Consider the following 21,742-nt stretch of genomic DNA (forward strand, 5'->3'; position numbering starts at 1 on the left):
CATAAGTTCAGGTATGTTGGGCCTTCATTTTCATTAAATTCTAAAAAGTCTTTAATTTCTTTATTTCTTCCTTCACCAGGTTATCATTGAGGAGAGTGTTGTTCAGCTTCCATGTGTATATGGGCTTTCTGTCGTTTTTGTTGTTATTGAAGACCAGCCCTAGTCCATGGTGATCTGATAGGATGCATGGGATTATTTCATTCTTCTTGTATCTGTTGAGGCCTGTTTTGTAACCGATTATATGGTCGATTTTGGAAAAGGAACCATGAGGTGCTGAGAAGAAGGTACATTCTTTTGTTTTAGGATGAAATGTTCTATAAATATCTGTTAAATCCATTTGGTTCATAACTTATTTTCTGTATGTCTCTGTTTAGTTTCTTTTTCCATGATCTGTAGATTGATGACATTGATGACAGTAGGATGTTGAAGTCTCCTACTATTATTGTGTGATGTGCAATATGTGTTTTGAGCTTTAGTAAGGTTTCTTTTATGAATGTAGGTGCCCTTGCATTTGGAACATAGATAATCAGGATTGAGAATTTATCTTGGTGGATTTTTCTTTGATGAATATGAAGTGTCCTTCTTTATCTTTTTTGATAACTTTTGGTTGAAAGTGAATTTTATTTGATATTAGAATGGCTACTCCAGCTTGTTTCTTGGGAACATTTGCTTGGAAAATGGTTTTCCAGCCTTTTAGTCTGAGTTAGTGTCTGTCTTTGTCACTGAAGTGTGTTTCTTGTACACACGTGTTCCAGCAGCAAATGCTGGATCCTCTTTACATATCCAGTCTATTAGTCTATGTCTTTTTATTGGGGAATTAAGTCCATTGATGTTCAGAGATACTAGGGACCAATGATTGTTGTTTCCTGTTATTTTTGTTGTTAGAGGTGGAATTATGTTTGTGTGGCTCTCTTCTTTTGTGTTTGTTGCAAGATTACTTTCTCACTTTTTCTAGGGTGTAGTTGCCCTCCTTGTGTTGAAGTTTTCCATCTATTATCCTTTGTAGGGCTGGATTTGTGGAAATATGTTGTGTAAATTTGGTTTTGTCATGGGATATCTTGGTTTCTCTATCTATGTTAGTTGAGTTTTGCTGGATATAGTAGCCAGGGCTGGCATTTGTGTTCTCTCACAGTCTATATGACATCTGTCCAGGATTTTCTGGCTTTCATTGTCTCTGGTAAAAAGTCTGATGTAATTCTGATAGGTCTTCCTTTTTATTGACTTTTTTCCTTTACTGCTTTTAATATTCTTTGTTTTGTGCATTTGATGTTTTGACTATTATGTGACAGGAGGAATTTCTTTTCTGGTCCAATCTATTTGGTGTTCTGTAGGCTTTTTGTATGTTTATGGGCATCTCTTTCTTTATGTTGGGGAAGTTTTCTTCTATGATTTTATTATCTTTTACTGGCCCTTCAAGTTGGGAATCTTCACTCTCTTCCCTATCTATTATCTATATCTATTATCTATTATCTATATCTATTATCATTAGGTTTGATATTCTCATTGTGTCTTGGATTTCCTGGATGTTTTGGGTTAGGAGCTTTTTGCTTTCTACATTTTCTTTGATGTTTGTGTCAATGTTTTCCATGGTATCTTCTGCCCCTAAGATTCTCTCTTCTATCTCTTGTATTCTGTTGGTGATGCTTATGTCTATGACTCCTGATCTTTTTCCTAGGTTTTCTATCTCCAGGGTTTTCTCCCCTTGTGATTTCTTTATGGTTTCTATTTCCATTTTTAGTTCCTGGATTTTTTTCCCAATTATTTCACTCATTTGGTTGTATTTTCCTGTAATTCTTTAAGGGATTTTTGTGTTTCCTCTTTAAGGGCTTCTACTTGTTTGCCTGTGTTGTCCTGTATTTCTTTAAGGGAGTTATTTATGTCCTTTTTAAAGTCCTGTAATATCATCATGAAATGTGATTTTAAATCCAAATCTTCCTTGTCCAGTGTGTTGGGATATCCTGTATTTGCTTTGGTGGGAGCTGGACTTTGATGATGCCAAGTAGTCTTGGTTTCTGTTGCTTAGGTCCCTGTGCTTGCCTCTCAACATCTGGTTATCTCTGGTGTTAGCTGGTCTTGCTGTCTCTGACAGTGGCTTAACCCTCTTATAAGCCTGTGTGTCAGCACTCCTGGAGACCTGTTTTCTCCTAGTGTGATATGTGTACAGAGAGCTGTGGGACGAGGTCAGCTCCAGGCACAGGCAGAAACCGGAAGGGTTCTGTCCCAAACTGCTCCTGGGTTTGTGTGTCCAGAGGACTCCAGGCATATCCCTCAGAGCGGAAGTCTTACCTCTGGTCTTACCTCTGCTTTCAGGTATGTCAGCGCTCCTGGCAACTGGCTTTCAGCTCTGGGCACAGGCAGAGACCAGGAAGGATCCTCTCTCCCTGACTGCTCCTAGGTTCCTGTGTCCAGAGGGCTCAAGGTGGGTTCCTCTTGGGATAGGAATGTGAGCAGAAGTAGTGGTCTCCCCTGAGCTCTCAGGATTGACTGCACTTCTGAAAGTCCAGCTCTCTCCCCTGTGGGATTCGGGTACAGAGAGCTGCGGGACTGCGTCAGCTCCTGGTGCTGGCAGAAACCAGAAGCTGTTATCTCCATTTTGCTCCAGAATTTTTATGCAAAATTAGTTATATAGCAATATATAGAGATCTAGATTTCAAATTTTTTCTATATTAAATCATAAGAAATTTATTTAATTTTTAAGTTTCGCATTTATTTTTGTTTTTATAACTTAAAGCACCTTAAGTTTTATTTCTATAGGCCTTAAGAAATGGGCAGAAGTCATAGAACAATATTCCCCACCCCCCACTCCCCTACATACAATAAAAAACTTGCACATTTTGATAAGTGTGCCCTAGAAGTTAAATTTTTTCTAAAGTATCTATGGGGGATGACCTTGGCTATAACTCACTACACTGGGGCTATGGAACCTGAAGAGGCCACCTCCTGTAGCCAGGCAGGAACCCAGTGGAGTAATAGAGACACCAACCCACCCACAAAACTTTCCTTTCAAAATTTATCCAGCCTACAAGAAAGGCAGACACGGGGATGGAGCAAAGACTGAGGGAATGGCCAACCAATAACCAACCCAACTTGAGACCAATCCCATGTACACACACAAATCCCTAATACTATTAATGATACTCTGTTACACTTGTAGACAGAAGCATGTTGTCCTCTGAGAGGCTCCATTCAGCAGCTGGAGAATATATATATATATATATATATATATATATATAGGAAGACCAACAGGGTCAACTAACCTGGACCCTTGGGGCTTTCAGAGTCTGACCCACCAACCAAAGAACATACATGGGCTGGACCTAGGCCTCCCCTCAAATATGCATCAGATGTAAAACTTGGTCTTCATGTGGGTCCCAAAAGCTGCTGCCTGTATGTGGGATATGTTCTAGCAGGCTGCCTTGTCTGGCCTCAGTGGAACAGGAAGCATCTAGCCTTGCAGAGACTAGAAGTACCAGGGTAGGGCAACACCCAGGGAGGGAGGGAGGGAACTCAGAGAAGAAGGGGAGGGGAGGGAGGAAGGATTGTGGGAGAGGGTGACCAGGGTGGAGACAGCAGGATGTAAACGTTTTTAGAAAGAATACATTTTTAGAAAATTAAAAATAAAACTTAAGTGTCAAAACTTTTCCATTTATTAAAGACAAAGGCAAGTTTGTATACTAGTGAGATGTGTTTCTTTTTACATAAAGAATTAAATCTTGGTAGGCGGGTGAGATGGACCAGTGGGTAAAGGCACTCGGCACTGATGGGGGCTGAGTAAGCCAGTGCCAGGCTGACTTCAAGACAGGCTACAAACTGGCAATTTGGGAGACTAGGCCTAAGTTTCTGTTTCCTTATAATGAGGCCTGGATCTAGGAACCTGTGGTCAGCCAACCACAGCTGCAGGCAGCCAATTCCAGGACACCTTGTCATCTGGCTTGAAGTAAGACTAGGTAGCTAGAATGAATAAGCAATGGACCCCACACCCTCCCCCCCAACACAGGGAGGTCTCTAGAGCCTAACCAACTATAGACTCAGTCAGACCCCTAGAAATAGTGCTAACCAACCAAGGTAAACGGGCACACACCCCTCTGAGGACTTACCCTGACTGACAGTAAAATCTGGGCCTTCGAGTCCATCAGAGGTCTCCATTCCCAAGTGGGGAGACCCCTACATGCAGGAAATTCAGGTAAATAAATGCTCTTTGCTTTTATGTACAATTGAAGTCTAGGGTATCAGTCTTCAGCAATTCTTAGACCCTAACACCACCAGGCCTGAGGGTACCGCAGGCCACAAACTATCTCCAGCCTCTTTCTTAGACTGATTTTACCATGGTCAACACTGAGAATCCTTAGACTGATTTTACCATGGTCAACACTGAGAATTCAGCTTTGCGCAAGTAAAGCCTAAACTGACTGGTGTGTGCTTGGAAACATTTGAAAAACTGCTGAAATTCTGTCCCAATATCAAACCAAAATTTACGTAGTGGCTTTTTATGAAAGGCAAGCTAGCAATTGCTCGACAAAGGCAGGTGCCAATTTGGTAATCCATGCTGAGGAACGACAGTAGGAAAAAATATTCTTTGGGTGTTGTTGTTGTTTCATTTTGGTTTTTGTTTAATAAGCTATTGTATTTAAGATAAAAACCTTTGTGTGTCCAATAAAAGAATTCCATTCACATTCTCAAATCTGTCTCAAATGTGAGCCCTGGTGTTTCAGGCCGTGTTTGATGGTGCTTCACAGCATGTGCCATGCAAAACACACATGTGTGTGCAAAACCAAGGCTGCAGTGAAGTCCTGTGGCTCACACGGATGAGCCCTTCCAAAACACCTGTCTGGCTCATTACACATTTAATTTTGAACTACTGTTTGGCCATTCCATGTTCAGAAATCTTTCACTGTTGCCAAACATTTTCACAATCCTCTACCTCAGTTACACAATTATTCATGGGGTGATGACCCACAGTTCCACACAATGAACTTTGGGTTTCGTCATTAGACAGCATGCTGTAATTCATTAGGCAAGACCAGCTGTCCTGCTATTCAATAGGGTTTTAAAAAAAAAAATCCTTTCCCCATTGTATAGTAATGCTACTTTCATCAGGAGTTGGGTAGCTCTATATTGGGCTTTCCCTATGTTTTCTTGTTTGTTTGTATGTTGAGACAGGGTTTGTCTGTGTAGCCTTGGCTCTTCTGGAACTCAATCTGTAGACCAGGCTGGTCTGAAACTCAGAGGTCTGCTTGCCTCTGCCTCCCAAGTGCTGGGGTCAAAGGTTTGGCTGGCTCACCAATGCCTGGTTTCCCGACATTTTCTTTCTGGCCATAGGTTAGTTACCCTTAGCCACACACCACACCTTGGGTCTTCATTATTATAGCTTTGAACGAGGCCTTGACAGCTTATAGCAAAAAGTGGGGGCAGGGGAGGAGAATGCACACCTTTAATCCAGAACTCAAGAGGTAGAGACAGTCGGATCTATATGAGTTTGAGGCCAGCCTTGTCTACAGAGTAAGTTCCAGGACAGCCAGGGCTACACACAGAAACCCTGTCTCAAACAAAACAAAACAAAAAGTTCTTTCAACTTTACTCTTTAAGATGGTCTTAGCTATTGTTGACACTTTCCTTTTTCTTTTGAATTTTAAAGTCAGTTTGCCCACTTTAAAAAACATGAACCTACTCAGATTTATTTTTCTGAATTGAGGATATTTTGAATCTAAAAGGTTGAAATCTTTACAACACTGAAGTGTCTACCTCGAAACTTTTGTTCCACTCAAGGCGGTTGTGAAATGAGAGGTGATCCAGGGTCCTATGGCGAAGGATAGGACACATCTGCCGGTGGGTACCAGAGACACACCACATCCTAACAGTGGGCAGTGTACTATAAGAGTACACCTAGCAGCAACACAGCTACCTTCATTTGTGTTTGCACAACCATGAAATTCCCTAACAACATTTCTGAGCCTTATGGGATATATGCTCATTTATTCATCTGCTGTGGTCTTTCCTCCTTGACGTGGCCTTAAAATTAAGTACTGCCTGCATTCTCCTTCTCAGAAGTATCTCAGCCCTCACACTACGGTTGATCATGACCCTAGACTGACATATTTTAATCATTTCTAGTCTAAAACACATTGAGCTCCACTTGATGGTTACCATCTGCAACAAACTCAGTATCTTTACCGTACTCTTAAGCTATAAATGGAATATTGGAGTGTTGAAATAACATAGTAGCTCCAAAGGATATTTTTGCTAAAATTTATTTATGACATACCATACTTACATTTTTCTTGTTTTATTTTCAGTATTTTTATGGTGGTGGTGATCATTCCCTAGCACATTCTAAGGAAGTGCTCTAACACACACACACACACACACACACACACACACACACACACACACACACACTTCCCAGACTATAAATTATTTTTGTTTGTGGATTTAGGAGCTCACTATGTAGCCCCAACTGGATCAACCTGTCTCCTAAGTGCTGGGATCAATGGCTTGTGCCACCACACTCAACTTGTTTGTTTGTTTGTTTATTGGTAAAAATAAAACATAAAGCCAGATGGTAATGAATGCCTTTAATCTCAGCACTCCAGAGGCAGAGGCAGGAGAATCTTTGAGTTTGAGGGCAGCCTGGTCTACAGAGTGAGTTCCAGGACAGCTAGGGCTATACAGAGAAACCCTGTCTGGGATTTGCAGCTCCCCAAACCCCAAGATACCATCAAGTTACTTTTAGGAGACTAGTCTCATCCTCTGGAATGTGAAAACTATACACTGCAAACTTGATTCCATCACTATTGTTGTCTAGTTCTGTGCCCTTCAACAAGTCAGCAACATCTGAATGGCGTGTGTAACAATTCCGTTTCTCATCTTTATGTTCTTCTATCTTCTAGATGAGCATTCTGAGAATTAGATAGGTAAATTACCCAGAGACTGAAGCAGGCCGGCAAACTATAAAGCACCTATAAAGTGCTCAGTAAATGCCTACTAAAGGAATAATCAAAAGTCAGGAATGGAGGCTCAACATTTACTCCAAACACCACTGTGACCCCTCTTGTTTCCTTTGTTAACTACAAAAAGACTGTTTGGACTTACAAAATCAGAAAATGTCAACACTTGCAATTCAATAGGCATATCTGAATTTTACTTTAAGCAAAAGAGAAAAACCAAAAAACAATTTAGAGACTATCATTTTAAAGCAATTCCCAGGGACGTAGAAGTTACAGTACATGTAACTATCGTTTCCCACTCTTCTTCTGAAATTGGCATCATCTATTGGAAGGAAATACATACCTTATTGGAAGGAGTGGGGGAGGGGGAGGGGCAGGGGCAAGGAGAGCAGAAGGGGATGGGGAGGGGAGAGGCTCAAGTAATTGTTCCTGATTACTCCCTCCACCTAAGGGTACACTAGTAAATTCCTTTTTTAGAGCCTAGAGTCTTATTTCTTTCTTTGCTTGACAAGCTTGACTGATTGATATCCAGAGAAAAGCTAACATAACTTTTATACATCCTACTTTTAGAGTACCTTTAATTCCAGAACTTGGGAGGCAGACACAGGTAGATATATAGAAAGAGTTTAAGGTCAGCCTGTTCCAAGCTAGCTTGAGCTATACAATGAGACCCTGATTTATTTTTTAAAGCAAGCTGAGAGGCATTTGAATAATTCATGACAGCCAAAAGGCTTTTGAATCATTAATGACAGGGTTATCTTTGAACACAGGTATTCTGTGTATATTGTTTATGTGTCTGTGTGAATACTAGTCATAACCAGATGGGATAGATATGTATTAGTTTGTACTTCCAGATCATATTTTATTCTCTATTTTTGTAGGATGATAATAAAATTCTCCCTCTCTTTCTATCACATTTTTACTTCAGTGTTTCTGGACCCTTTTCTCAGTAATAGCTTCACTCTTTTGATTTTAATTACACTTGAGGCATAGTAAGAGAGGGCTGAGTAGCTAATTTACTCCCCAAGGTTGCCTATGTAAGACTGTGTCATTCTTTCACAAAGGTTGCTTCCCTTTGGGAACGTTGTCATAATCACAAAGTTAGTCCCCAGCTATGCGGTTTAGGAAAGTTACCCAGAGTTACTAAAGAGTAGATCTGAAAAGGCAACCATATGATGGTATCATGATAAACCAGAGAAAGGACGGGGGTTGGGGGAGGGGGGTCTTGAGTTAGGATGGTGACAGGGACAATAGGAATAGGAAGGCTATGACTCAGTGACAGAATTGGTTGTGGGTGAAAAGAAGCAAAGCAAACTAAAGTTTTGAGCCTCAAGGTAGCATTGGGTTCAAACTCTAGTTTTGATTCTTGCTGGTCTGGGACATGCACAGCCCCACCTCTTAGTATCTTTGTGATCTTGCAGTTCATTTTATCTAAACCTCAGTTTGAACCTCGATAAAACAGGTAGACAAATACCCATCGTAATAGTTGATGGAGAGGCTTTGGTAACAGAAAACAGTAGCCCACAGTGCTTCGTGTACAGATGGAAGAGGGGAAGGTGACCAAACAAAACCCAAACCACAAAACTGCAATAAAGATACTAGGTGGGGGTGCAATCTTTCTACTACAAACACCTTCACCCAAAAGGGTTCTGTTAAAGTCTGATAATGTTACTTACAGACCTCCTCCCTGTGCAGGAGTGGGGCGGGATGGGGAAGGAGATCCTACTTCTGGAGCCCTGCTGTAAACTGGCAAAGGCGCTTTGAGCTAGCAGCCCAAGTCAACCAGGCTTCCTGGTTTGCTATTTTGTGTTCCTTAAACCAAAACAGCTAAGTCTACAGTTTAGCCTTTGACCTTACATTCTTCATTTGCTGGAGAAGGAACAGAGTCAAGCCAGCCAGGCCATATCAATTCCACCGATAGGCAAGAAAGTGCAGGGAAAGAATAGGAGACTTTCTACTTTAAGAATTATCCAGGACAAGGATAAATCAAACCCGGAGAGGTCTGGGTTCTTGCTCTAACTCAGGCTCCTAAGCCAGTAATAAAATGTGCTTATGATCGTCCGCAGGGACAGGAAGGGAGATGTGTAAACAGATGCGAGTGTGCTTTTCTTGGCAACGCCTAGCAACTCAAGGCCAGTGCCAAATCTGGCTGTGATCGCTCTGTGTAGCCTCGCAGGTTATTTTCCCTGTCATCCCTCAGACCTGGCCTCTGGTGGGGAGAGGCAGGTAGGCAGGGCGGCCTCCTTTCATCTCCCAAGCAGTATGAAGCAAGTTCACGGGGTACTCACTGGGCTCTAACAGACATCTAACACTATGGGTCCGCAGGAACTCAGCATCCCACGCTCGGCGCAAGCCAACGCTGAGGGGCAGCCACTCAGAGGCCCGAGGGCGCGGCGGCCGGGCGACGCGAGCGCCACCCCGCGGCGAGGCGGGCGGGGACCATGGCAACGCACGAGGCTCGCTGCGCCGCCCGTCCTGACGCTGCGCGGCGCGCCCGATTGTGACGCAGGCCGCGGCGCGGGCTTCGCGTTCTCGAGTGACCGCGGGCGCAGCCTCGGGGCCTCGCAACGGCAGCAACGGCCGAGGCAGGCGGGGTCAAGATGGTGGCTCCGCTGGCGGGGGAGGCGCTGGAGGGAGGAGGAGCCAGACCCTAGCCGGCCGGAAACACCGACGCCCCGAGGCCTCCCGGGAGCCGCTGCCGCCGCCCCCTGCTCCACCGAGGGACGCGAGCGGGCGGCGGGGCGGGCCGGGACACAGGACAGGAGGCGGGCGGGGGCGGAGCCACTCTTCTCAGCGCCCGCCCCGGCCGCGGCCCCGGGCCTCCCCCGCGCCGCCCTGCCCGGCCCGCCCAGCCCCGGTGTGGCAGCGGCTCATGGCGGCGGTGGGGCCCCCGCAGCAGCAGGTGCGGATGGCCCAGCAGCAGGTCTGGGCGGCGCTCGAAGTGGCGCTCCGGGTGCCCTGCCTCTACATCATCGACGCCATCTTCAACTCCTACTACGATTCCAGCCAAAGCCGGTTCTGCATCGGGCTTCAGATCTTTCTCCGGCTCCTCGGTAAGGACAGCGGGCTAGCCCGCGGGCCAAGGCGTGCCCTGCCCGGGGCGGACGGGAGCGACAGGGCACAGGTAGCACGCGGCTTGGGGAACCACGGTCTGATTCCTCAAAAGGGCCTTTCGGCGGGGTGAGGGGACCCGTGGTACTCGTGCCAGCGTTGACAGCGGAGTGGTTCTGGCGGGTCTGTGTCCTGTTCGGTTGGCATCTGGATGGGCGAGGAGAAAGCACGGCTGTGTGAGCATGCGGCTGTCTGCCTGCTGTTTCTCTTGGGGAATGACTGCTGGTTTACCGCGTCCTATGCGACAGCCCTGGAAAAACAACTGTCCCGGTTTCGTCGTGTGTGACCTTGGACTTGAGCCAAAGCTTGAGCCCCCTGTCTTCCCTTTTTCACAATGTAGAGTATGTTGTCACTTCAGTGTCTTGGAGTCCACCGGATCATGAAGTATTTGAGGTAAATGGACGCACAAGCCATGAGACAGAGTTTTGAATGTCAGTCCTTGAAACCATTTCCAAAAGTCACCGCGAGGAAGGTTATACTTATAACGAACCCTAAACTCTTTCTGAGTAAATAATAAGGTGTTGAATGTGACTATGAAAACTTGCCCCCAGGCTGAAGAGACATCTGCAGGAGACTTAGGAAAACCAGTCTTCATTTCATATGGAGCGAGTACTAAAAGTATTTTATATTTCACTTTCTATTTCTCTCTCTGCTACATCACCAGAGTGAGAAACATATATAGAGATCTTTTTCTGATAATTACAGTTTGGCAGATTTTGTTGAAAAGATCATTTAGATGAAATTTTAGGTGGGTTCTTGTGGGTTGGGGTAGCTGGTAGTGAGATCTTGACCAAGACCTTGAGAAGTACAAGCATCTGGTGCCTTATTCCCACAGAAAAGGGGTGTCCCTAAGGATGCGGTTTTGTTCTTAGCAGTAACTATTCTACATTTGTCTGCCATAACGCAGTTTCACAGGTTTTATCTAATCTGTCAGTCACTCAAAGGTGGACAGTGTTATTCTTAATTTACAAGTGGAGAAAGGAGGTTGTAGAAGTTAAGTGTTTGGTTTTTGGTGCACAGCTGGTGTTTGCCCAGAGCATTAAAAACCCTTCTGATTTCAAGGATGGTTTACTTTGTTCCTCAGTGTGTTGAAATTCGGTACAGAGCAGTGTATTAACCAGCAGTGTTCACCTTAAAGTTAACGAAAAAAAGTGGGAGTGATATCCTGCAAACACAGGACTTAGGAGTAATCTGCTGGGTACACACGTTAGCCATTCTGCTTTTCTTCATTTAAAGCTACTTCCACCATTCTCTGTCGTACAGGCGTGTGTGAGAGGAGTCTGCATAGTCATCTCAGAGACCGTACATATAGCCACTGCCTTGAGTGTCTTCATGACACCATAACTGCAGATTCTAGCAACTTTTGGGAAGCTGGGGGTTTAATTCATTTCCTGTTGGAGTACTCAGCACTAGGTAGATGCAAAGAAAGGAGTTTTCTTTAGTTCAGTCATTTATAGGAAAAACATTTAAGAAAGTAATTGTTCCCCCTGCCCACTCTTAGACTTTATTTCTTCACAGAAGGTTTGTATTTGAGGTCTCAGCCAGAGCCTCTAGTGATCCATTTAGTGGTCTGTGGTTTTGTTTTCTCTACCTTTGTAAAGACGGACAATGTGGTATTGTCAACATAAAACCATAACTCATCTCAAATGAGACGAGATAGCTTATTCTTAAAACAAATATGATCTAACACAACACTTTAAAAACATGAGTGGAATGTTAAGTAGGTGGGTGAGAGCAAAGCTGGGATTCCTGTTGTAGACCCAAGATGCTGTCTGGTGGTACTCCACACCTCTGGCTGTGGGAACTAAGGCTTTAAGTTCATGTATTCCGAAAGGTTTCTGTGTTAGTCGCTGGTTGTTAGGTCTCACTATGACTTGGGCTAAAGATAGTCCAAGATAAATTGTAATTAGCCTCTGACCTGCAACATTCCAGCCTCTCCAGTCAGACTTGCAGAGGTTTCATTTTGAAGGTACAACTTCTTTTTAGGAAGTTCACAACATCTTTATCATGGAGTTTAGGACAATAAATGAGTTAGGATAAAAACCCTTTAAAGTATTTGACTTTGTTATAGATATTTCATCCTTTTGAAATCATCAAATATTTATTTGAAATAAATTATCTCAGAATATTGAGTCAGGTTTTATAAGAAAAATTGACCTCTAAATTCATCATCTAATGATTCCCTAAATTGTAGCACAGTAGTTGTGCAAATTTTTTTGTTCATAAAAATAAAATCTGAAGAAAGTTGTGATTTAAAAAAAAATCACCTTAAATGAAAGTAGCAACATGTATGTGTATGAAAGGTGTGAGTGGAGCCGCATGGGGACTTGTCATTATTGAAGCCTATGGACCTCAGGATGTATGTGCCCAGCACACCCTTTGCAAACATGGCTAATTGTCTGTGTTAGTGCCTGCAGCCTCCCCCTCTAACTGCAGAATGTTCAGCAGCTGCACTTCACCTGGTGTCAGACCAGTTGGAGATCTCGAAAGGTCAGAAAGCAAGGCCTTTCCTTTAGAGATATAAGGAAAACCAGAGCACTGTGTACAGTGATGGGAATACAGAACTGTTTCTTAGCTAGTATTAAGGTAGTAAATGAAGCTCAACCCACAGCAGCATAATGCTGAATTAGCAAATTTAAAGACAAAAGAGAAGCAAGCATAGAAACGTGTTTAACAGTATTACTCATATGGCGGCAGTGACTGAAGTGGCAAAGGATTCTCTAGCCATAAAAGAAAACTGGGAAGTTACAAAGGGCAATAAGATAAGTTTGAGTATTTCAAAATAAAAAACCTTTATTGAAAATCTTTTGAAAATGACAAATCGAGAGGAAAATGTTTATATCATGTATATTAAGTCCTTTAAAAAGAAGACTTATGCTCCCATAGTATAAACTTCAGGTGGCCAGTAAAGGAGAGTAGTTCCTAGCCTCATTCTTAATGAAGGACATAGTTTATCTATCAATAGATGGGTGAAGAATGCAAAACATGATTTAAAAGTATTTGGCGGGGCTGGGGATTTAGCTCAGTGGTAGAGCGCTTACCTAGGAAGCGCAAGGCCCTGGGTTCGGTCCCCAGCTCCGAAAAAAAGAACCAAAAAAAAAAAAAAGTATTTGGCAAAGGTGTTTGCATATTTGAAATAGGTAAGTTAATCTGGCAAGCCATCACCTCTGTATAAACCAATTGGCTTTATCAATTGATACTGATTAATTGACTGATTGAGGCAGGGTCTCTTGTAGTCTATGCTGACCCCAAGTTGAACTTTGGATTCTCTTGGCTCTACCTCAGTACAGATGAGATTGAAAGGTTGTATGACTGTAGCTGGTTTTATAAGATGCCAGGGATTGAACCCAGCTGTCACGTGTGCTAGGTAGGAAAGTATCCTTGCCCCCTGAGCTATATCTCTAGCTATATTGAGTGGCATGTATTATATACCTTTTGATTCACAATTCTAGCTGTGAGGACTTAGAGATTATAGTTATACCACATTATGAGTAAGGATATTCATTATAGCAGCACTGAAAATAACAAAACAGCAAACTTAAGACTTACTCTAAATGTGTGTTGGTAATCTCTTCATTGTAAAAGGAATGAGGATTTTCTTTGATACTGAATGAGACCATCCATTCAGTGGAGAAACCTGTGATGTGAGAAAGCAAGAGTGAGGCAGAAGTAATTATGTCTGGCAGGGAAGAGACGGTTTCTCAGCAGTAGCTCTGTTGACATTTTGGACAGCATAAACCTATGAATGGGGCACTATCTGCAAAGTGCCATATCTAGCCTTTCTTCTCTTCTACCTGCTGCCAGTAACACTCTGTCCCTGTAACACACACTTCAGTTGTCACAGCCAAATCTGACTCTAGATATTGTCAAGTGTTCCCAAGGAAGGAGAAATCCAATCCTGGTTGAGAACCATGGGGATGGACAAATAGATTAGGAATATAAAAAACACGGCTCAGAAACAGACACAGGTGTAATAGAAACTTGGTAGGTTTTAGAGGTAGAATTGAATTGACGTTCATAGAAGTAATATGAAGTGGCATTTACTTATTATGGAAAAATTACTGTTCCCTTCCTGTTATCTATATGAATAATCAATTTATAGAAAGATTATGAATTGAAGTTTTAAGATTAAAAACCTTATAATAAATCAGCATCTAGACAGCCAAAAGACTGTATGTAAACCTGGATATTATGACCAACAAATAATGTGTTATTAATTTCACAGAAATAGGAAACACTTCCCAACGCCATATTGTATTAGTCATTGTGTTGGGACAGAATACCTAAGATTAACTTGTGGTAGGAAAGGTTTATTTTGACTCAAGGTTTATTTTGACTCCTAGGTTCACAGGGTTCAACCTGTGACACTTGGTTAATTGCTTTTGGGCCTGTGGTGAAGCAGAGTATAATGACCAAAGGTCATGGGAGAGAAAGTTGCTTGTCTCATGGCAGACAGGAAGCACAAAGAAACAGAAAGGAGCCAAGACAAGCTATACCTTTCCAGGCATCCCTTTCAAAATCCCACTGTTCCCACTCCCACCCACCCCCCAGCCCTGCAAGTGACCTGCTGCCTCCAGCTAAGTACTCTCTCCTCCATTCAGGAGTGAATTTATTCGTGGTTTAGCACATTGTTGGAATTAGAACTCTAATGATCCAGTAGTCTCCCCCACTACCTGACAGGGACTAAGTCTTCAACATAGTCTTTGGTAAGGACACTTGTCCAAACCATAAGAAATGGACTGAAGGTAAAGTGGCCTTCACAGAAGAACCCTGAGTGGTCAGTAGAAATGGAAGGATCTTTAATCAGTAGTCAGGAAAAAAAAATGAGTTTAAGTTAGGATTTGAGGAGTAGTTACTCTGATTACATTGTTCATAGAAAACCCTTTATAAGTACTAATATATGTAAAAAAAACAATATGGAGAAAATCACGCTGGACCTCTACCTTATATTTATGAATCAGTTCTAAATAAATTAATGCTGAATTTAGAACTCGTGCAGAAATGTCCTCAGAAATATATAAAAGTTATAAAATATTGATAGAGATCTAATATTAAAAACTTAAAACCTCAAAGGGCACACTGTCCATATGTCTGTATGAGTGCATATTTAATCAATGGTCAGGATGCATGTGAAATTAGAGCTGTTCTTCCTCTTTGGTGCCAGTAAGACAGTGTGTGGGTGTGTCTCCCTGCCCCGCCCCCCTCCACATTCAATCCAGAATGTTTCACCTGGGATTGTTTCCTGACCCATTCTTCGTGTTCCCTTCATTGCTAGAATGCAGACAGAATCTGGGGAAACGCCTCTATTAGTCCACTTATCCAAGGATACAGACAGAAGAGATAGGTGTGTAGGGTCTACTGAGGTGAAGGGGAGAGTACTGAGGAGTGTCCGTGCCTGTCAGGCTTCCAGACTCTAGAACCACAAACTAAGGTTTCTGGAGCCATCAGAATTCAGTCCTGCTGGGGGTTGTTGCTTCCTTGTGTGGGCACTGTTGGTTAAATAGTCGCCTCCGGCTTAGCTACTCAGCCTTTAGCTCTCTCCTAAGAAGTAGGAAAGGACCAAAGGAGTAGGAATGGGACCAGAACTTTCAGGCCTCTGATCATTTTTTGGCTGTTCACATATGGTAATGAAATCATACTTGTTAAAATTTAACTTCATGAATAAAACATGCTAGGATATCATTCTTGCTGTTGTTTTGGTTTTGTTTTACCTAAAATGAAAGTTGGATAGAATTTTGTTGTTTTGAGGTAGGATCTCGCACAGCTCAGCATGGTTCTATATGCCTCAGTCCTCGGGGCTTGGATTAGAGGTAAGTGCCACAATGCCAAGCTTAGAACGTGTTTCTCTGTGGTATAATGTATTTGTTAAGTATGCTAACAGATTAACATCATTTCACAGTACCTCCCCCCCAATGATAGGACTCCATTTGAAGTAAAGGAGTAATGTATTTTATTACTGTGTTTCTTTGTCTGCTTTTGAATGCTTTAAAGGTACTTAGGAATATGGAGAGATATAAATGTTATTTTATTTCCTTCTAAATTTTAGTCATGAGTTTGCAGAAGACTTAAGAATGAACAGACTTTACACACCTTTAATCTTAGTCTTCTGGGTATAGGGAGGAGGGCACAAGTGGAAGGCTAGTTTGAACTACATATATAGCAAGTTCGTCTCCTAAGAACACTTCATGCCATGGCTTGTAAAATGCATGGATCTTCTCCTTCCTTTCCTGTTATTACTTCTTGGTTCTGGAAATCTAAATGAAAAAAAAAAAAAAAGTCCTGAACTCTTTGCTGCATTCAGTTCATATACGAATTCAAAGTTTGTGAATAGATTTTGGTACTTGGTTCTTTTTCTGTCTTGAGAACTTAAAACACTCCAGTAATACACTGGAGTCTAGGACTGAAATTCTCAGGTTGTGGTTTAATTCAATTCTCTTTGTGTCTGAAGGTGGTGTTTTAACAGAGAGCAGGTTCCTTATAAGACCTAATGAAAACTACCCCTGGGTTTCCTTGGATCCTTCAGATGGAACCTAAGGGAAAATCCTCACGCCTCAGCTGTGGAATGCACGGAAACCAGAACAGTGCTTCCCAGGAGACTCACTAGTCGAGGACTTGGTGTTCTTTTCTGTAAAGTGAGAGTTGGTTCTCCCCATATTCCATGAGAGCATGGTTATAAGAGAACTGTCTATAGCTTTTGTGAAGGAATCAGAACACGTGTATGGTACTTTTGAAGTGTTTACTGCTTTTACCTTGAGAATGTAGCTTTCCTTAGGGAAAAGAAGGGGGTGATGGCCTGTGTGTTCCCTGTGCCTACAGTCCAGCATTTAGGAGGCTGAAGCACGTACAGGTTTGGGGCCTGCGTGCGCACATAGTGAGGCCCTTATTGGAGGAAAGGATCAGATTGCTTGATGGGCCATATCCCTCTCCTACCATTTCCCAGTTGTTGGTTCATTTGATACACACATCTAGCAAATGGTACTTGTTTTTATTCAGCACTCCTAATAGCCAACCCATAAGATTCAGAGAAGTTATTAGGGTAAAAAAGAACTATAAAAGGTCAACTACGGTCATGAATAGTCCCTGGTGAGGGCTAATGGATACTCGCAATAGCGAGTTGCCACCCAGCTTTTTAGTAGCTGCTTTGCTTTCTCTTTTTTAAGTGGCATAAAATTGAATTTGACTTAGAAGATGAGTTAGGCTTGGGATGTTTCCATATAGAAAGAGCTAGATAGATAGATAGCATCTGGGTATCGTGCAGGCCGAAGTAATAATACTTTGACTTTTTCTAGAAATAATGCTCCAAGCAGTCCATTTTCTGGGAAAGCAGGTGGATCTTACTCAGATTTCCAGATGTGTTATTTTTTTTCTTTTCACAAAGGACCTGGTGTTTAGGCCCAGGGTAATCCCTTAAAGGAACTAGCCATCACTCCTTTTTAACTCCGTGCAGGCCGTGAAGTACAGCGTTCTTCTTTGTGGCAGGCACACTGCAGGGAAAGCACCTCAAGTGTCTTCGGCTTCTTAGCTTTGAATCCCTTTCCTAGGTTTCTTACTCGGGCTGTATTTTGTGATCATTCTTAAGAGCATAATACATACGGTACTGAAACACTGCCCAATAAATAACCTTTCTGTATAAAGCATTGTGTAATCCATTGATTTATAAGGTAGAGCTAGAACTATGTAACGGGGTGAGAACTAGTGAGTACAAACCTCAGTACCAGGTAGTATGTATGTACACTAAGTCTGTCAAAAAAGTTCTGTAGGTATGCCGAATGAACAGCATGTGCTGATGGCACTTGACAGCGACCATCAGACCGTGTACCCACAGTACTTACACATGGGATAATGGAATGATGCCTATAGCCAGCCAGCTTTTGAAACATGGTTTGTTTTTCTGAGTGTTACTTTTGTTTTCCAAAGATGTGATTCAATTTGTAGGAAAAGGGAACTTGGAGAGCATTTCAGAAATGTAAAGGAATACATGGGGGCCTGAGTTGGGACCCCTAGAGAATACGCTATCCAAGAAAGAACCTGGAAGCAAAGGAGTTGGTATAAGAGGATAAAGCTTCGCCTTGTCTGAAAGGATTTCGAAGCCAATAGGAGCAAGCTTTTCAGTCTGGTAATTTTCATTCTGAATGGCCTTACTATTTTGGTGGTATTACATTAAACATTTTAATGATTATGAAATTATATAGGAAGTATTCTTTTGAGTTTAAATTTATCAAAAGGTGCATGTATATCATCACAATTTTGTCCTGAAGACAATTTACTAATCTCATGCATGGATGTATATATACCATAACAAACAGAATTACTTTAGAAACCAGAAAATAAGAGGCCAGGTTTTTAAAAATGTGTTAGTTGGTTTGGTTTAGAACTCTGACTTCTCAAATCTTCACTGCCTTGTGAGCAGTAAATAAGTTGTCTTGAGGTTTTACAACTACAAAAAAATAGCTGTTGTAATTGCTAGCATAAAGAAACATGCTTAAAAATGTTTGATTTGGATACACTTTCTCTTTTTCCTTAGGTATAGTTGTATCCAGTATTGTTCTGATCTTGTCACAGCGATCACTTTTCAAGTTTTACATGTACAGCTCAGCCTTTCTATTAGCTGCAACTTCAGTGTTGGTGAACTACTATGCTGCTTTGCACTTTGACTTCTACGGTGCCTACAACACGTCAGCGTTTGGAATTGAGTTGCTTCCTCGGAAAGGGCCCTCACTGTGGATGGCACTCATCGTTCTGCAGCTAACCTTTGGAATCGGATACGTCACTCTACTCCACATTCAGTCTATCTATTCACAGCTGATTATTCTGAATATCTTGGTTCCTGTAATCGGCTTAATCACAGAGCTACCATTACACATCAGAGAGACGTTAGTTTTCATGTCTTCCTTGATTCTCATATTTAACACAATGCTTGTCTTGGCAGTGAAACTTAAGTGGTTTTATTACTCTACTCGGTATGTTTACTTGTTAGTGAGGCATATGTACCGAATTTATGGATTACAGTTATTGATGGAGGACACATGGAAGCGGATTCGTTTCCCAGACATACTTCGGGTCTTCTGGCTAACAAGGATTACAGCTCAGGCTACAGTGTTGATGTACATTTTAAGGATGGCGAATGAGACTGAGTCCTTCCTTATTTCTTGGGATGATTTCTGGGACATCATTTGCAATCTAATAATTAGTGGGTGCGATTCTACACTAACTGTACTAGGCATGAGTGCTGTAATTTCTTCAATAGCCCATTACTTGGGCCTTGGAATATTGGCCTTTATTGGATCAACTGAAGAAGATGACAGGCGGCTTGGCTTTGTAGCACCTGTTTTATTTTTCATTTTGGCTCTTCAGACTGGTTTAAGTGGGCTGAGACCTGAAGAGAGACTTATTCGCTTAAGTAGAAACATGTGCCTTTTATTAACTGCAGTCCTACATTTCATCCACGGAATGACAGACCCCGTGTTAATGTCTCTCAGTGCCTCCCACGTGTCATCTTTCCACAGACATTTTCCTGTGCTGTTTGTCTCTGCTTGCCTGTTTATTCTTCCTGTTTTACTCAGTTATGTCCTTTGGCACCACTATGCACTAAACACGTGGCTGTTTGCAGTTACAGCCTTCTGTGTGGAACTCTGCTTGAAAGTAATTGTTTCCCTCACTGTCTACACGCTATTCATGATTGATGGCTACTATAATGTCCTCTGGGAAAAGCTTGATGATTATGTCTACTTTGTTCGCTCGACAGGCAATATTATCGAATTTATATTTGGAGTAGTAATGTTTGGGAATGGGGCCTATACCATGATGTTTGAGTCAGGAAGTAAAATCCGGGCTTGTATGATGTGCCTACATGCATATTTTAACATCTACTTACAAGTAAAAAATGGCTGGAAGACATTCATGAATCGTAGAACTGCTGTTAAGAAAATTAATTCACTTCCTGAAATAAAAGGGAGCCACTTGCAAGAAATAGATGATGTTTGTGCCATCTGCTATCATGAGTTCACAACGTCTGCTCGGATTACACCGTGTAACCATTATTTCCATGCACTCTGCCTTCGGAAATGGCTGTACATTCAAGATACTTGTCCAATGTGTCATCAGAAAGTGTACATCGAAGACGATATCAAGGATAATTCAAATGTATCTAACAACAACGGATTTATTGCACCCAATGAAAATCAAAACCCAGAGGAAGCTTTAAGAGAAGATGCTGCTGGATCTGACCGAGAAATGAACGAGGATGACAGTACAGACTGTGATGATGATATTCAAAGAGAAAGAAACGGGGGGATTCAGCACACAGGCGCAGCAGCAGCAGCAGCAGAATTTAATGATGACACTGATTAAAGTAGCATTTACTAATCATTGAGGTATTTGTTTAAAATTCAGTTCATCCAAAATGGAGTAATATGCTTCACGTCAGTGTGTAACCAAGCACAAAAACAGTATCGATGTTGAAACTGTGAATGATTTTCCGTTTACTGTGATGTGCTACTGTAAATATACCTCTTTAATTACTTCTGGTCTCTTTGGTGACCTATTTAAATTTGTGTACATTATTGTACATAGAATAAAATGTTTTCACGTTTTTATGACAAAATTTGAACAAATAACTTCTTAATAGAGATAATGATCACACGGTGCGTCAAGTGTGCCAAAGAGCCCTCAATGAAATCAGAATCTGTCTAATGCTGCACTCTAGTTTTTCTTTAAAACGAAGGGAAAATGAAAATGCCGAATAAAGGAATGTTAGTATAAGAGACAGGAGATAAAATAATCTTGAGTAGAAAGGCTTTCTAAATAAAATGTTTTCTAAAACTAAGGCAAGATACCCTGCTAGAAGCAACTGAGAAACTTGAAATCTGAGTGCAGCTTAGAGGCAGGTTCAAAAGTCACACAAATCAAGGACAGAATTGAGAAATAGGCTTGTTATCAACTAAACTTTGACATAAACCAGGACATGCTGTCTAAGTTTTAGGTAGAAGCATCACTGTGTTTGCAGTGAGAGTGTAAAACTGTCCTTTCAGACTTCTGATGAGATTACACAATAAAAAGGCTGTCACTGTTACCTAAAGCATTAAGCAGCCTAAACAGTGCTGATCTGACTTTGTGAGTAAAATCAAGGCACAGTGTATAGTGCTACCTCTTTAAAGAACCACTGGGAAGATTTCCTTAATAAAGCTCACAGTCTTACCATGAAATTCCACATCATAAAAAGAAAACACAAATCAGGAAAAGAATATTTTAATGGTGTTGTTATATAGCGTGTTGGCTAATTCCAGTGGATCTTCTTCTCTTACTGCTGACATTATCTCCAATATTTGACTAAAACAAAAAACAAGGGATCAACTTACTCAGAATATATTGAGAGGTAATCACCTTTTCGTATGTAAGAGAAGATCTTACACTAAATACCTCTTCTTAGGAAGTTTAAGAGTTATAAAAGTTGCCAGTACTATCCATAGGAAAGCATCACCACTTACTGTCAATTAGAAGATTCTGGAGTTAACTTGAATATAAAGTTAATAGGGTCATGTAAATGCACCACTAATGGAATTGTCCCAGAGGGTAGGAGTCCTTAAAACTCTAAGGCATAGCACATTTGTTACTGGATCATAAGCATCTTAAAAATGAAATTTATACTGCACATAAAACAGGTTAAGTAATACCTTTCTACTTTGAAT

General features: G+C 41.7%; 3 protein-coding genes across 17 annotated transcripts in view; 1 reads left to right on the forward strand and 2 right to left on the reverse strand.

Annotated features, from left to right (window-relative positions):
- Positions 1-9,541, reverse strand: part of LOC148004807 (uncharacterized) — a 54,352-nt gene extending 44,811 nt beyond the window's left edge. For both annotated transcript variants that reach the window (XR_015625579.1, XR_015625580.1), the window contains exon 1: positions 9,233-9,541. The gene's annotated coding sequence lies outside the window, so the exon portion shown is untranslated. The remainder of the gene's footprint in view (positions 1-9,232) is intronic.
- Positions 9,542-9,829: 288 nt separating this feature from the next.
- On the forward strand, positions 9,830-21,134 carry Rnf139 (ring finger protein 139). The gene is given in 2 exon segments (NM_001127545.1): positions 9,830-9,997; positions 18,580-21,134. Coding segments are annotated over 2 exon segments (1,971 nt in total). The 5' UTR covers positions 9,830-9,852; the 3' UTR covers positions 20,406-21,134.
- The window catches only part of Tatdn1 (TatD DNase domain containing 1), a 38,309-nt gene continuing 29,385 nt past the window's right edge, over positions 12,819-21,742 (reverse strand). For 8 of the 14 annotated variants that reach the window (XM_087559145.1, XM_087559138.1, XM_087559146.1 and 5 more), the window contains one exon: positions 20,199-21,383. In XM_087559145.1, the coding sequence (XP_087415271.1) occupies positions 21,287-21,383 (97 nt within the window). In that variant the 3' untranslated portion in view covers positions 20,199-21,286. Of the gene's footprint in view, positions 13,693-15,988; positions 16,310-20,198; positions 21,384-21,742 lie in introns of those variants that run through there. The other 6 variants (NM_001400947.1, NM_001400945.1, NM_001400946.1 and 3 more) reach the window with 3 other exon arrangements.

This window comes from Rattus norvegicus, chromosome 7, assembly GCF_021556685.1.
Source record: "Rattus norvegicus strain SHRSP/BbbUtx chromosome 7, alternate assembly SHRSP_T2T, whole genome shotgun sequence".
NCBI classification, from domain to species: domain Eukaryota; kingdom Metazoa; phylum Chordata; class Mammalia; order Rodentia; family Muridae; genus Rattus; species Rattus norvegicus.